The 17,472-nt window shown below is 44.9% G+C and overlaps 1 protein-coding gene across 1 annotated transcript in view; it reads right to left on the bottom strand.

Annotated features, from left to right (window-relative positions):
* The window catches only part of SORCS3 (sortilin related VPS10 domain containing receptor 3), a 180,121-nt gene extending 170,309 nt beyond the window's left edge, over positions 1-9,812 (bottom strand). The window contains exons 1-2 of the mRNA XM_026050684.1: positions 9,753-9,812; positions 6,429-6,496 (exon numbers count right to left, since the gene is read on the bottom strand). Coding sequence (XP_025906469.1) covers positions 6,429-6,496; positions 9,753-9,812 — 128 coding nt within the window. The remainder of the gene's footprint in view (positions 1-6,428; positions 6,497-9,752) is intronic.
* Between the last annotated feature and the right edge of the window lie 7,660 nt (positions 9,813-17,472).

Genomic DNA, 17,472 nt, shown 5'->3' with positions numbered 1-17,472 from the left:
GACACTCTGGGCATCAACTGGGGCAGTTGAGGAAGCCTCAATGTACGATTCACATTTTAAATCTCTTCCTTCAGCTACATTTCCCCACCTCCACTCCTACGAACCTTCACATCCAGCCTCACATCCCAGGTCAATTAAGACCAACCCTTACACACATTTCCTGAAGTCCATAATAAGAGATTTGTCTTTATACCCCTGACAGTCACAACTCAATGGATAATCAATCACCTCAAGACAGGAAAGTATTTTGAAGCAGTTCAAAATACATCACTTCAGATCATGAATACACTGGGATAGGAAGGCGAAACGTTATCACCATCTGACACCTGGCAGCTTGTAGCCCTCCTAGCTTGTAGCTAGAAACCTACAAACGTGAGGATCCTAAGCCAACCATTTTTATTTTTCTAATAGCTATAAAAAGAATACTTACAGAGAATAGTTATAAAAAGAAAAGCTATTTTATGTGGAACCTTTTCTTAATGTTTAGCATCCCCACAGGGCCCCTAACACAGCGCCCTTTGCCCATTAATTCCTCCCCTGGCTGCACTGAACAGCTCTTGCCACCTGCCTGGCTTGCTCTCCTGCTCCTCTTACTTTACAAGGACCCACTTTCTGATGCCTGCTACAACACAAGCCCAGGTGGGCAAACACAGATGTCAGGAGCTCCTGCCAAACCTGATATGTCAGCCTGAGCAACAGAACAAGACTCATTTCTCCAAAGCAAGCAGGCATTTAGCCATGAGAGCAAAAAAAGAAATTTTCACTTGGCTCAAGACTGCTGCATTTTCTGCTCTCCACAGGTAGCCGCCACACAGCTCTTTGGGCCAAGGAATTTCTCTTTATTAAATGACCACAATCTTCACCTGGCAGCAGCTACCTTGGGAATAGGCCAATGTGCAGCTGCTGTGTGTCCTGCAGGCAGCCCAGGCACAGCCCCCGTGCTGAGGTGACATCTCCTGAGCAACAAGCAGAGCACCGAGCTGGGGTACCCCGAATCAGCCACCATTGGAAGGGAACAAGTCAGCAAAAGCATGACAGGCCTAAATCTGGATTATTTGGGGTGCTGYCCACCCTAACCCCACCTCAGTGTGCTGGGTGCCCTGTGACCGCCTGCTACAGGTTCCAGCAAACAAACTCTGGGGGCTGGACTASATGATCTCTAGAGGTTCCTTCCAACCTTAACCATTCTGTGATCTCTGTACCTAGTGGCTCTCAAGCATTAGGATTTTCACATGTGGCTCTCACAGCCAGAAAGAACAGCCATCGCTGAGCTAGACATTTGTGGTTCTAACAAAGACCAACCCTCCGGGCACCCTGGTTTTCAAACCCAGCGAAGGCAGGAAGGTGCCTGCACACACAGCTGGCTCCATTGCCTGCTCACGGAGAGCTGCCTGCAGGTGCAGTTACCTCCTTCTCATCAGCACAGAATCCTGCGCTTTGCAGTGTCRCTATAAAAATACCAAATAACATGCAGTAACGGGAGGCATTATTACTTCTAAAACCAGCTCAAATAATTTTATGACGTGAATGAATTCAGTCCTTCAGGAAGTTACACATATACAAATTACATGTTAACGGCATAGTAGTAGAAAAGCTACATATATAAAAACTGGACAGTACTGCAGTGGGATGTCATCTACGATGTTGGCTGTCTGGAGATCAKGTTTCAATACAGCCAGCTCTAGTGAAACCACAAAGCTCTATTTCAAAACACGRGCAGGGCCAAAATGGTACCAAGTGTGAGGCAGTGCTCAGACTTGGAATCATCTCTCTCAACACCACAGTCTAAATAATGCATTGCCACTAGGGCAGAATCAGGCCCTAGAACCATTGCCAAAACCAAGCTTCCTTGCACTGCAGGGGAAGATATGGAAGCCTGAGTCTCTCCTGAGCCCTGCCTTACCTATGTTGGGGGCAGATATACTGTATCTATGTGTGTGTGTCTGTGTGTCTGTGTGTGTGTATATATATATATATATATATATATATATAACTATACACACACCCTATATACATATATATATACACACACACGTCCCATCTCCCAAAAGTGAGCTATTTACATTGCACTTGCCCCTGTATTCACCATTTCTCACGCTCAGAGAAGACCCACCTGAAGTCAACTCCCAGCAACATGTGACCATGGGCACAGAAATCAGCATTCTTGCCAAATTCTTGAATCCTTGCCAAAGAATCAAATATTACAGATAGACTGAATGATGCTGATGGTCTCCAGAGGCAATGTAGAAGTCACAAGGGTGAAAAGATTTTGACAATTCTTACCATACTGATGGAAACGTCATTTTTTTCCCTGCCATTTTTGGTTCATTCACCAAAATGAACATATTTAACAATTCCTCCAGTAGCATTTTAGTTTGTTAAGGACCAAGAGCCAGGTAAGGCTGTGAGTATGGGTTAATAAATGGACCAAAAACATGTAGCATTAAATAATTTCGTCGGGACCACAGGTAGAGGAGAGGAACTCCAAGGGACCCATAAAAGGTGGGCAAAATGGCAGAGAGCGCTCAGAGCTGACACATGCAAGAGCTTGCACTTTGGAAGGAAATCTGAAGTGCTCCCCACTGCCTGATTAGCTGATGTGTTGCAGTTGTGGCCATCACATTGATCATAAATTCCTCCCTGTTAACTTGTGCTTCTCCTGTCTCTTGTATCATCCCGCTGTCTCTTTGTCTTAGTTCAAGACTGAAAGCTCCCTCGGGACGGAGGCCGTCTTTGCATCTACTRCAATCCAAACAGTTACAGTCATTGCTGGATACTAAATAATGTGACAGCTGAGAAAATTTTCATTCCGTTTTTCTTAGCCAGTACGTACTGAGAAGTTGGTTTCGCTAAAAACAGTTGGAAACATTTTAAAAATTTAAAAGATTATAATGGCACCTTCAAATACTTAARCAGGAGACAGGATTAGCAGCAAGCACAGCAGTATGCGCAGGGACTGCTCTGCTCGCAAACCTGAGCRTTCTAGAAGGCTCCCAGAACAAGAAATACTGCTCAGGAGACTCCTCCTGTTTACCCACACTCACAAGCTAACAAGGAAACAACTGAACAGCAGCAAGATCGACTAATGAAAGAATTTCTTTCTACACAACATATAATCTATAGAATACATGCTCATTATATATGAGCATAACATACACCCAAAATCAAAATTCRCCACAATTTCTGTGTTTGCATCTGGAAATGCTGTGAATAAACACATTTAAGAAAATAAGCACTGAACAAATCTSCCCTTCTCTCTCCCTCCTAATAAAATGTCTGATTTTTTTTCTTACCAAAAATAAAAAAACCACTTAATTGTTAGTTATGAATGATGCCTTTTAGCACGGTATTTGGCCTCACATTCTCCTGTCAGGCAGGTTCCTCTTTGGACTATATTTTCAATGAATTATCAAGGTCCCTGCTCTTGATGTTCAAACTTCATGATGCATCACAGCTGCGCAATCACAGTTCACCACAGAAGATGAATTGTGAAACAAGGACCCCGACCTGCAGGGGCTTTGGGAATCTGAGCTTCTCCAACAGCACTTAAAAAAATCAAACCCATTGATGTTCACAGGTAAGGGGCAGGGGTACTGTCCTTTGCTTGATGCAGAAAGCATACAACCAAGTCGCAATCCARCTTTTAATTAAAAGCACTTAGAATTTCAGCTAGGATTTTCAGCAGTTACCCAGTTAGGTATTTCACTAGGCAATGAGAACTGATAAAGCTTTGCATGCCTGTAAAGCTTATCTAATTTTGCCAGATATGCTTGCTGATATATGAAAAGACCAAGAAAACTTTGATGTCTCATACCATGACAGGTACAACAATGATAAGATACTAGACTTCATTGGAGAAAAAACAATCTCCCCTGCTTAGTTGTGGGAAAAACAAAAACAAAAACAAAAAATTTTGAGGCTGCTTGATACCAGTAACAGCAGAGGCCCTATATGTGATATTTTCAACCTCAGAAACCTGGATTTACTTATTCGAGCAGTGTCTGTGCTCTTGCATTCAAAAGCTCAGCAGCATTTCCTCTGTCTAAACTTGCAGCAATCTGAGAGAGAAGCAGCTTCCAGGGTAACTGTTATTCTCCTCTCTCCGTCTTTTGCTCTTGCCTTTTTTAATTACATTCAGGATGTTTTCTTATTGATCTACTTGTCTTTGTATTTAGATGCAGGGATTAGAATTTTTTCTTATATTGCAATTCACTTTTCCATTAAAGGCAGCCGCTCATGCGGCCCCCCTTGGCCCAGGGGACCCAAGCAGAATCTTTTGATGCATGAGGCAGCAGAGATGAGATGATATTTGGAGCCCGCAGTGCACCCTGCTCTGTCCAAGCATCCTTTGAAGCAGTGGTGTGTGAGTCACTGCTCTCTGCCACAAAGGCCCCTCCTCTCTTGTGGACGCAACTCCGCTCGCCAAGTGTTCAGAAGGGACRTCACACACGCTGCCCTATTGCTCACGTGAGCAGAGACCTCAGCAGCAGGAAGGTGCACCAGGCCCAGAAAATACAAAGGAAAATAAAAATCACCTCAAAAATCTGCATAGTCTTTTGAGCATTGCTCAACAGCTGCATTCAATTTGTGACCTAGCAGCTCCTGGGGCTCAAGGATGACTTTTAAGGAGTTCGTAAAAAGTAACCAAGGAAAGCAAAGCTATTGCCAAAATGCTCAAGTTAGCTCTGCAAAGACAGATCATCCTTTCGAAAATTTCAGSGGCTCAAAAATTAAAGTAAAATGTTGAAAAGTATTCATTTAAATAATGCAGACACTCAAAGGCCTTGATGTGCAAATTGGACACAAAATCCTAAGAAAAGGAGTCAATTCCTCATGACTTATTGCTTCTGATCAGTGTCTTTTGCATTTCTACAACACCCTTCCCAAAAAAACTGAAAGCTATTCCTTAAGGTCCCACACTCTCCTCTAAAATACAACACAGTTTAATCTTGAATTCTGGAAAGCCTAAGGTTCGAGAGCCCCGCAGCCCTATCCACAACCACTTACTTGAGTAGGTGACCCCTTTCCTCAAAAACCTTAAAGAGAACCCAGGAGTCTGGACTCCRTGACCCGAGTGGCCTCGGGCCCCCATGCTGGTCCCCATTTCACTTGCAGAAGAGAGATCAYTGTGCAAGAGCAGACTGAATCGTTGACATGTTTGCCCAGATGAACAACCAGGGGCTGCACTCAGTTGTGCTGACCACGACCTGCGTCTTTGTCGCTCTGGGGAGACTCCCAAGGGCTGCGGCTGCTGCCTCTGCGCAGAGCCCAGGTGCTGCTGTGATCCCAGGAACAGGCAGGGATCTGCCTGCTTGCTGCCTTATTTATGCAGAGCAGATTGCTCAGCAATTATGTTTAAAGTACAATCACAGTGTCATTTGTACTTGTTAGGTAAAGAGGCAAAAGTTTTTAAGGCTTAAATACCTTGAAAAGTATCGGTTAAGTGGAAATGACTGCTCTCTCTTATTAGCTGCATGGTTATTTATACTTTTGCACATTACGGTGGTACAGTGCAATTAGGCTTTGAAGTTACTCTGCAAATTGGGAAGTTTCATGAGCTCTTCTCAACAATTAACCCTTAATGCATTAACTGGCTCCTGCTGCCTGGAAATAACTGCACAGTGCACGCTCCAAGGCTCCTCCAAACAGGGGCTTCTAAATTAACTCCAAATATAAACCACCTGCCAAGGAGCTACCCACACCCAGATCCAGGGTTACACTGCGTTGACAGCCCCCYCAATTACTGCTTCTACAGGCTGCGCAACATGCTCAGTACAGCAGCTGAAAGTGCTGCTCTGACACACACCCCTTCTTTTTGTCCTGCAGGCAAGGGCATGCCACCATGTGAGCCCACCTGCATGARGCAGGGCAGGCACCAAGCACCTCATCGTGGTGCCCTTCACCGGTTGGAAGCTATGGACCTTTCAGCCCCATCACAGCCCAGGTTCTTACCCATGTTGCAGCTCCCCCAGGGCTCCAGATAGCAAATGGTTCCAGGCATCTCCACTACAGTCCATACAGGTAGARTCCCCAGCTAAGATCATGTACTGTATCAGACACGAACTCAGACACTGTTCAGTTTGCCACCTGTAGAGGCTGTTGTCATTGCCAGCCTCACAGCAGAGGTTCAGAGCAACGTATGGATGCACTTGAGGACGCTCGAAGTTGAAAGAGAAGTAAACCAAGCTCCTCTGCATGCCAACCTGGCAGGTTGACATTAAGCAACTCGCTCCTTTGCAGACCCACCTCATTAAGCACCATGTCCTTAATCACATGCCCTTTCCCCAAAATCAGCTTCACAGCTTATCCCAGCTTCCCTCCCAGCTCCTCCCCGATCAACTCACTCCATTTCCCTCTTGCCCTCCCTCCAGCTTCATGCAAGGTACAGCCACCCTCCACACGGGCTGGGTTCTCCCCAGGCCACTCACCTCCACAGCGAGCTCTCCGTGACACTCCCCAGGTTGAAGTCATAGAGCTTTGTCAGAATGAGAATCACCTGGGGGAAGGGAGGGAGGAAGAGAAAGGGGAAAGAAAGAGAAAAGTTTTCTTTTAGAATAGGTAACAGTACACCAGGCATCTACAATCACCGAAAGGAGAGCTTAGTATTTATCCATTAAAGTTAGGGTATTATAGGATTATGTAGGTTTAAAAAAATAAAATAAAATCATTAGCTTAATGCACCATGTAATTAGTAACATTTATTTTAATCCTTGGGATGCTGTGCATGTGAAATAAAACATGCCAACAGGAATTAATTGAACACTGTGAGCTGCCTTCTCTACATCTGTGGTTATTTAAGGATAGGGATAAAACTAGACTGACAACAGGTACTTCACAGTTTGGAGAGAAGATGGGTGCAAATGAGATGTCACCCAATGGCTTGGCTTCAGTTAGTTTTCCTATGCAAGTCAGATCTCTCCCAGTACAAATACCCTTCTGATCCCTCCAGAGCAATGGGACTCGTCACACCTTTCATTTGGGCTGGTGAGGAGTTTAAAGTCTTGCAGAAGGGGAAAAATGCCAAAGGATTAATCAATATCACAACTCCGAGGCTGCRGCACTCGGTTACTGTCAGCACAATACCGGGAAGAGACCTCTTCAAATCGTAAGGGACCTTGGTACGTGACTACGCAGCCAATACCCAACTTAACGGCTTTGGAACAGCCGCTCTGAGCATCTTCTCTTTACCCAATTCCCTTTCCCTCTCCCTTGACTGCATTTTGTCCCCTTATTTCCCCATGCGGAGAACTTTAGGTAGAAGATAAAAGCTAAGCAGCTTCCAGCGGGGTGTGAAAGGGAGCCCGCCAGGCAGATCCGAGTCAGCGCATGCAAGCCCATGTCGGATTAAACCAGTGCTGTGCAGCTGGGAATTAAGGGCAATACCATTTTTATTGCAACTTAAACTCTGCATACACTTTCTATACGCAAGGGGAAAGACTAAATGCTAATGGCAGCTACCAAGGTTTGTGTGCTCTGCCTCCCCTTACAGCAGTGGATGGAAGCAATGCAGCCTCCAGCAGAAACCAGGCAAGAGTGATGTTTTTAAGCTGCTCTCTATGTTCCTGCAGAKACTCAGACAGGACCCACTAGAGAGGGTATGACAGCCCCTTACCAGCCTCTCCAAAGCACAAACACAAGCACAGCACTTTGCCCCATGACTCATAACTCTCCGGAGGCCTCACTAGGTTAATTTTCCCATCTGGGACCTAAACTCTTAGAACCCAAAGGGAAGACTTGGAGTTCTGCAGATCCTGGGCCTGACCCTAACCATTAAATCAAGTTTTGCATCCTGGTTATATTCCAACAGAATAATTCTACCCTATGTTGCAATTGCAATAGGAGGCAGCACCCGTATTCTCCCAGCTCTATCTTTGAAAACATCGTTTAGCTCTTGCAAACCTTGAAAGCCACAGGATAACACCAGCTTTGCAAGAGCGTGTTGAATCCTATTCAAGTCCTGGCTGTAAATTCAAAGTAAAAGCATAGTGTTTAGTAGAGCTTTTCTGGATTTTCATCCAGGATGACCAGCGAAAATCCAGGCCTGCTTACTGTTAATGCATGGAAGCATTAACAGCACAAGCATCCCTTTGCAGATAAACCTCCCAGAGGGCAGCAGGAAACAGCACGAGCTGCCAGAGGGGCAATACGTGGTACCACCACCCACAACAGGCTGGCCACAGAGCCTCTCATTGTGGACACTGCGCTAAGGGGGACATTTGCCCCACAAGCCCACGTGGCTTCTGCCCTGTCTTTGAGACGAGACCCTTCAGACTCACCAAAGGTCACGTCTGCCATAGTTTGGGGGTCTGAAAACCAGAAAGGATGGGAGAGGCTTAACACTCAGGCTGCCCAAGGAGAGCTACAAAAGCATATTCCCTGCTAACACTGCCTCAGGAGGCTACAAGAGCAACTTCAACTGCTAAAGAAATGTCACATCTGAAAGCCCTAATGACAACATGGATTGTCCTCTGGACGCTGAGGTGCAGAGGAAACTTCAGGGCGTTTCTGGGGGCTGTTCTTAGGCCTCCACATCGTGGTGTCCCTAAGACAGCACTAGAAGCAGGGTTATCAGGCCTATGTGGGCAAGTACCAGATCTAAGAGATATTCTGCTATTTAATACTTTCATTGAAACAGAATGGAAAAAAAAACCTCTAAAGAAAAATAGTCATTAGCCAACTTTGGCAAAACTAAATCAGGTCAAAAGAAAAAAAAAATTAAAGAGAGAATAAAAACACTCATTGATTCATGCTGAGCCGTTTGATTCTGTTTGCTATTTTGTAGCTGAAGAAACTTAGCTTGTCTTTGTCAATACTAACAAATAACTGTGGCTTTTCAGTGTCAAAGTCATTTTGCAATAAAATCCTAAAGTTCTTCCCAACAAAAAAGTGGATCAATTGAAAATTGAAGATTTCACCTTTTTTTCCCACACTATTTCAAAACAAAAATAAGTATTTTCTTCCCTCAACCAAGAAAAATCTAGACTTGCAATCCCATAGGAAATGCCTGCTCTTCACCCTAAATCAAGATGAAAAGATCTGAAGGGGAGCAGGGGTAGGAAAAGAGCTCCCAGTGATATTGATTCAGAAACAGCAGAAAATTTCACTTAGGCATTTTTTAAAACAGTCCCAAATGAAACTGCTTTGTTCCTGTTCATCACACTTATCCTCAAAATTAATTTCAAGTCAACTCAATGCTGAACTGCATTTTTCTCTGGGATCATATTGCTCACTCCAGAGAACACAGCTCAGGTGTGAAATTCCCCCATTTCTCTGCAGACCATCCCAGTGCTTTTCCCGGACACCCTCGCGTCAGGTGTCCCCCAGGGAGCCACACAGCTCAGCTGGCTGAGAACCAAGGAAAGGCAGGACCAGCCCGAAGGAACGAGCAGGGAAATAGGTCAGGCTGAATTACAACTCCCTTAAGGCAACACAAACCCTCTGGAAAAAAAGCAATTTAAAGCTGAGCTTACACAAAAGTAAATGACCTGAAAATTCAATAAACTGTTTTGRTTTTCAAGGCAGATGTGGGCATGGGGGAAGAAGAGTCAGAAAAATTATTTTTTTCTTTAGAAAGAAGTGACATTCCAGTCCTGCAAAGATTTCCTCGTACACTTTATTTTACACATATGTCTCCCCAGAGCCTGTATGTATTTGTTTGGAAGAAATTACACTATCTGCTGAACAACCAGTTATAAGGTCTACATGACAAAAAAGCCACCCCCTGACAATTATTCATCCTCTGTGGCTCCTACTATAATATAGTTGAAGACTCTCTGGCGCTGGCGATTCCCTCTATCCTCCCGAACCACCATATCCACATCTAGCACAAGGTGCCTCTTGCCTACACAAAGGCCAATAGGTTTCAAATCAATCCTCAATTCCAACCCTCAATTCTTGACATGACTTCCCTTATGTGAAAGCAGAGGCACCCCAGTTTTGCTCCCCATGGAAAACACATCCCTAAAGGAACTCCTATTGTTTGGAGGACTATCRGGGACCTCCAAACCTATAAATCATGAAAGGGCTCAGAAGCCCTTGGGAGTATTTGGTAGCATAAGGATGTTCTATCATCATAAAATTTTACTATAAAGAAAAATTATTTAGTTCATTAATTCCTCCCCCAGATCTTGCCTTCCAAACTGGTTAAATGCTTTGCATGTAGCTCACAGAAGATACACAGCCCTTTGCTCCCTGATGTTTAGAGTGTGAAGGTGTGATGAAGCCATGCGGTGCCTTTGGCAGGTTGAGAGTGAATTCAGAGCACGAACCAAGGGCCAAGTCGGAGGCAGCTGTGCTGCTGTACTGGGGGATGCACTTATCAAAGCAGAGAGAGAGCGGGGCTGCACATGGAGAGGAGAGGAGATCACTTATGGGGGACATYTGAAGGGCCAGCACTGGTCCACTTAGAGAGACTCATCTCCCTTCTACATGATCGTGCCCTGTCTATCAGCACAGAGATTAATGCAAATCATCAGCAGCCTTGTCCACATCTTCACAGAGTGCAACTGCTCATGGGCAGAGGGAGAGCACCGTGCAGCACATGTGCAGCACAGCAAGAGGCTGCAGGCAGATCTACATGTGGAAAATGAGAGCTCTCCRCTAGGCTGCTCTGACACCTGGGGTCAGGGCCTCCTCTTCCAACTTACAGACCCATTTCCGCAGTGCCTMCAACCTCTCCTCCCATCACGCTGCAAAGGAAGCCAAAGAAGCTTGTCTGCAAATTCTAACCCCTCCTTGCCCAATTCCTATGGAAGTAACAGCCCCCAGCAAGTAAATTACAAATGTGAGCACACACAGGCTCGCTGGGAGCCAGTCTCACTGATCTGCTCACAGCTGAAGGCAAATTGGTTTAAAATGCTCTGGGGCCCAAACACCAGCAGCACTGCTCTGGCAATGTCCCTAGCTGCTTCCTTCTCTCATCTTTGAAAGACTCAAAGTTAATAATCAAAGGTGAAATGATAAAAAACTAACCAAGTCGAGCAGAGTTTACCCAATAGGATAAACAAGTTTACCCAAGAGGGTGGTAACTAAGTCAAGAAAAAGTGACCAACACCATCTTTCACTACCTAAATGGTCACAACACGAGAAGTGGCTCATTTACATGGTCAATGTATATTCGTGTTTATGAGGTTTCCTTGACCAAGGTCCAACTCTTCTCAAAAACTGTTACTACATAACCTTGGCCCCACAGAAAAACTATTCCCCACGTCAATGTACATTGCATATTGCATTGTACCTGCACGTCTCTGCATATGTATGTGTGTCTACCCACACACAAACATATCTATGTATAAAGACATATACATTCTATACAGCACCACCATCCCTATTTGCATGGAGATCTGGGAGCAGTTGCCAATATCTAACACTGCTGCCTGCAGGTGACGTACAGCCTTAGCACAAAGCTCCCATGTGAGCGATTCAGCTCCACAGACACTAACAGATTCAGTGAGCATCACCACTACGAGAAAAGGCAAACAACGTCCCCTTCGTTTTCCTGCTGAGGAACAAGAGGCAAAGAGCAATTATGCACTTGGGAAGAAGAATCAGAATAGATTTGTTAGAGTCGGGTTCAATTCACTTTGCAAGTAACACAGGGAAACCACTTTAAAGTTCACTTCACTTCCGAGAAAGAATCTCCATCTGAGAGTCCAAYAGAAATGAAATAACCCACTTCAACACAATAACCCAGTAATACTGTGAATTTAAGCTAAYGGGCATCTCCTGGGAGACAAATCCACAATCTTGATTCGCCCACAGTAACAGAGTGACCAGCAAAGGAAGACACGTGCCTTAAATACCAGTACACCTTCTCTCCAGCTTGGTCAACCTAGCTGAAGAAACTTGCATTTCCAGACAATTCCAGCTGAGGAATTGCACATCCTAAGACATGTGAAAGAAGCAACTGATGTACTAACAACAAATAGAGGACAATTCCTGCCCACTGAAAATCAGGGTGACAAGTGAAGAGCGAGGAGATGCCAGCTTCAGCAGAAGAAAAAGACCTGACTCTGGAGAGGAAAACGATCTGCAAGTGGCTTCAGGCAGTGCTGGCTACAGAACGCTCTGAAATTGGAAGAGACAAGTCCTGAGATCACACACAAAAGCAAAATACATTTAAGTGAACTTGTGATCTCTAGTCTGCTGTGGCTGTCAAATTTGTCCTCAAAATAAAAACTAATAACTAAAAGAAAGATGTTCTCCTTTAATCCTCCCTTGCCTGTGTTGTTTTTCACTTTTCAGTAAAAGAAGCTGCCATAGTATGATCTTTCCTCCCTTTGCAGCCTCYCTTTTCATGTAAATCAAGCAGTGGAATAAGCATTCAGTGCCGGAGCCAGAGCCAGGAGAGCCTATCCCTGGAGTCCCCTGGGATGCTGCAGACAGATCGCATTATCTTCACAGAGGATCCCTCTGGAGAGGAGCAGAACTTTGAAAATCCCGTTTATAGGGTTTGGAGTGAACGAACAGTCTGCTCAAGAAATAATGTTTCTGTGCTTTGAAGAAGGAATCAGCTGTGGGAAGCATAAATCCCTCCTCCGGGTGGTTACCCAGTACGAGAGCAGAGCGCTGCTCCTCCCGGCTGCTCCCTGGCCCCAGTAATTTTAGGGCAAGACCAGCATCAAGGAAAAGCACCTAATGGTACCAGCACCAAGAGGGAACCCTGTCCCAATGTCCAGGTTTATCTTTCTGTAACCACAAAGAATGTTGAGATGAAGGATTTTGACTGGAGCCTAGCAGTTCTCTTGTACTTTTGCTTTTAAGTTTTTCTGGTGCAGTGACTGTCACAGGCAGGCTGTGTCCCAAGGTACATTGTGCACAGAAGCCCATGGCATGGTTTGGCCTGCAGGCAATTAACACCACCAGMAAAGCAACAATTAATGCACTCATGAGGGGAACCTGACTGCAAAATTTTCATCATGTGAAAAGAAGTCAGATTCTTCTGCTCCCGAAGCGCAGGGTCCAGCTATCCCTCAAGAAGAGGGCGATTTCCAGAGCCCCAGCAGTAGAGGCTCTGCAGCTGCACCAGGCTGCAGGAGCAGGTCCCTGCCGCACAGAACAGAGCCCGCTTGGCAGGACGGGCGTTCTGGGTGGCGCACGTTACCAGCTGGATTGCACTGGCTTGTGTGTCTATTCTGCTCTGACCAGGCTCAACTCCCCTCTGCCTTTAGGAGGCACATGCCTATGTAGAAGCTTCCGAACATTTAGGGTCAGTTCCTGCTGCAAAGATCTTTCAGACAGAAAGATGAACCTCCTCCCCATCCCATCCCCACCTACCTCCCACTTTCTCTGCTCAGCCAAGAGTTAAAGAAACTAGTGCTGAGAGCCATTTTGATTATATTTTTAGTCTCATTTCCTAGGGAGAGAAGGCTTATAGAAAACACATTTCATATTTCATCTGTTCCTTCCTCTATGAATAATTTTACAACCAGCTGACCAATGTCAAACAGTCYTAACAGACTAACAGCAGCCTGGATATTCACTTTCCACAACTTTCATAGGTTGTAGGAAGAGATGCCCAGGGAATCCATGCAGAAGCAGAGCAATGGGAAATGCTCTCAACAGCCCAGCTCCAGGAAACGCGCCAGCTGGAGCAGGTACCTTTTCCAAGCCCTGTGAGTGCAATATAGCTCCACAGCAAAGCCAGCACCTTTCATCTTGCATGTGCATCATACAGCAGCCCCATATACACGCCTGTTCCCAGCTCACTGGGAAAAACTCCCTCCCTCTCAATCTTCACAGACGCCAGCACCTTGATTCCAGAAGTCTCCGTGAAGAGACCTCCATGTCTAACCAACTTCCAATTCTTCTAGGAAATCCCTGCACAGACGCTTTGCAAGGCAAGTCCTTCACACTCAGAACCTCAGCTCAGGACGCAGCTACAGTTGYAGAGGTCAGGACAAGGCCAGGTCTGCTGGGCAAATGAATCGAGAGTCAAAACATGACAGTCAAAACCACCACGAGGAGCACCAGAGAAGGCAATAGCTCATGTCCTCCTGCTGGTGAGTTGTKCACTGCAATTTGGGAATCTCCCAGAAAAAGTAAGAATCAGCAGGAAAGCTCTACAAGCTTTTTCCTTGCTCTGGCCTGCGAGAAGGCATTTGTACAAGTATGAAGTAAAACAGCATCAGCAAGACTTCTAGAAGAAAGAGACATCCAAACTTTCTTAAGAAGAGGGGAAAAAAAAAAAAAGGTAACTCATGCTTAAGTTTCAACAAAYACCTCCTCCCTAACCTGCATGCTTAACATTTAGCATGCGCACACAAACAYGTACCCATGATCACTTTCTTAAAATCTTCTTCCTAAAAAAATAAAAAATAAAGGCCTCCAGCATGTTTGTCACTTCTTAGAGAGCAGCTGGGTTCTGTCCTAAAGGCAGCAGCAGCAGAGCTTTAAACATAGCTACCAGGTCAGTTTGCAAAGCCTTTATCCTCTTTGCAGGGGAAAAAAAAACACTCCATAAAAGCTAGATATTATTAGAATTATTAGCAATGCAGCATCAGGAGAGAGTCTCTGGGAAAGGCACAGCGAATTAATCACCATTTTAATGCCAGCAATAAAACACAGGACACATTTAAGATGAATCCCACACTCCTGTGAAGAACCACACTGGGGAGGGAGCGGGGGGAGAAGGTGCCAGCAGCACTCACAGTTTGCAAGTGGCACTAACCACAGAAACCAGAGCTGGAGAAGACCTGCCTGCGGGCTACGTGACCCGCACCTCTGGCAGGGCACAGCTGTGCTCCATAGAGCATTCCCCAGCTCTCTGCGCAACTGTGCTGCACATAAACACACATTCCCACTAGAAAAGACATCTAGATTGCTTAAAATAACAGAAGTCTGAGCTTTATCTCTGTGTAATGCAGTTAAACATAAATACAATCTCTCCTGGCAGGTGGTGATATGATTTAAGGGTCTCCTATCATACATTATAGGAGGTGATAGCAAAGAACTCATAATTTATTTTTATTGATTCAGCAACCCATGCTGGATCATATCTCCCAATTCTTCCCCTTCACTAAGAAACCTCCACCAAAGCTTTGGGAAATGTAATTTATCTTTTCTTCCCCATTCTCCTTCTTCTTCCTTTTAAAGCTGCTGTGTGCACAATTCTACCTAAGTTCAAGAAGAAAATGAGAAAAGGCCCCAGTTACTCTGCTACCTCCACTCTCTTTCCAATTATCTCCTGATAYCATCTGTGAGCCTGCAGATTTTGTGCAGCAATTTAACTCTGTGCAGTCACAGACCTGCTGAAGGGCAATTTAAAGCTTCTGACATGGGGACCTGAAAAGAAGGGATGACTTGAACTCAACATCTGGGTATAACTGCCTTCAGAAGAGGGCTCTCAATTAGAAAAAAAAAAAAAGAAAAAAAGAAAGAAAAAAAGAGGGGGGGAAGCAGGCTCATGGAAGGCAACACAGAAAGTGAGAGCAGCCCTCTGAGACACTATAACCTGCCAGGCCAGGTGAGGGGCTTCCTTGAGGACTGAAGGCTGACTGATTTCAGAAAGGAAACTAAACTAGGGTGCAGCTAAGCCATTCTGAGAGCAAGAGAGAAATATTCCTCCTATAAAGCTGATTTTTCCCCTCAGAAAATGCAGACCGCTCTTTGTTCTGCCTTGTCAGACTCGGGCCTTTTCTCGGGACACAGCCCTGCTGGAGCCGCCAGCCGCGTGCAGCCGCATGGGCCGGCACCACGGCTCAGCCTTGGCCTGTCTGTTCCCTGGATCTCCTGCCCAAAGCTGCCCTTCCCTTCCCGACAGCTTCCCCTTTCCATCACCCACAGCCCCTTTAGGGAACTCCTGAGCAGTGAAGGCAGCAGATCAGGCCTGGTGTATTTTTAAATAAATCTTTGCCTCAACATCCTTCTTTGGCAAGGCCCTGGGCTGCGGAAGGCAGGCAGCCCCTTGCAGGGGTGTATGTGTATGGATGAAGGCAGCTATTTACAGCTCTCTCGAGGCTCAAATTAACACGTACAGGCTGCAGGCACAGCTGTGCCATATAACGCCATTCAGCTTTTATTTTTCATAGCATGCTTCATTAAAAAAAAAAAAAAAAAAGTGGTCTCTGAGAAGACTTCCACAAAGATACAGTAATTAACAGTGYTGCAGGGTTAAGTAACGAGCAGCAGCAGCCAGGTAGAGGCACAGAGGGTGACGGGGCATGAAACAAGCCGATGTGGCCAGCACAAGCACAGACACAACCACGGGCCACAGACCAAAACCCAGCTCTCGCCAGGGGACTTCTGCTTACAGTGCAGTGCCCGCCAAGCCCTCTATCTGCTTTTAATGACCATTTAAAAGCTCCTGCTACCGGATCCTTGCACAAACAATTCCAAGTACCTTAGATTTTGGCACATTTCTCACAACAGCCCAGGAAAATATTGCTCCAGTTTTCCAGATGACAAGCTGAGGCATAGAGGGAATAAGAACAAAATGCACAAATTGTTCTGTAACGGCTACTGAGGGCACTGAAATCCCATATTTAGATTTTATTCCACTTTTACTGCCTGACCTTGAAAGCACATAACATCACTAGTATAAACTCATCATTTAATCCTTATTCCTTTAATAGGCCTAGCTASAGTATCTATATAATAAAAATAATCAAACAGTAGGGGAAATGGAATACGAGAATCATAGAGAAAGAATAAGATAAAAATATAAGAGGTTGTTTAGAGTATATAAGCATCTAATGCAGGCAACTTGGGTAAGCCAGGCTAAGCAGAAGTTACAGGATCAGAAATACTGGAGGTGAGACACAAACTCGAGCCAGGGCTCTCCATGCCAAAAGGGCAGAAGCAACAGTCAGAGTGCTAAGCAGGCAATTAACATATTTCTTACATTATTTAGATTCAACTAAGATAAACGATCTGATTATCTTATATATTAGGGTAATAAAAAAGTGGTCTGTCAAACTGACCATATTCTTTTCTCCTTGAACTTATGTTTATGAAGAGATTACTACCTGCAGGTGTCCAAGTCTGTCTTGAAACTTGGTACCTCATCTGAGTCAGGCAAGGTCAAATTTTGCCCTGATAGTTCCTTTCTCTACTGCTATTTCTTTGACTAATCTTTACTCCTGTTTTTAATCAACTTTATCATTTTTCTTGAGTTTTCATTTTTATTCTGTATTCACATATCCATCATGTATATACATTTCATTATTACTGTAGTGCCTGAATTTCTTGTGCCATAGCTACACTGCATTATTCTTTATTTATTCTTTGTGTTCTACCATTACATTATTCAATAAAATGATTTTCATCCGTTGCTGCGAGAATAGCTACTCTCTTTGGGGCTATTTCCTTTCCTGGCTCTTGTGCTCCCACTCCTTGCTRCCGAACACCCCCAGAGCCCACATATTATCTCCTTTGAAAAGCCTAATCCAGCAGCAGACTTTCAGAAAACATCTAGTGAACCAGACCTTCAAGAAACTGGGATGGGAATGATCCCTATGTGCACATCCATGAGAA

The sequence above is a fragment of the Nothoprocta perdicaria genome, unplaced genomic scaffold, assembly GCF_003342845.1.
Source record: "Nothoprocta perdicaria isolate Ctin4 unplaced genomic scaffold, notPer1 scaffold_7, whole genome shotgun sequence".
Taxonomy (NCBI): Eukaryota; Metazoa; Chordata; class Aves; order Tinamiformes; family Tinamidae; genus Nothoprocta; species Nothoprocta perdicaria.
Note: the sequence above shows the minus strand (reverse complement) of the source record. Positions and strands in the feature narration are given on the sequence as shown.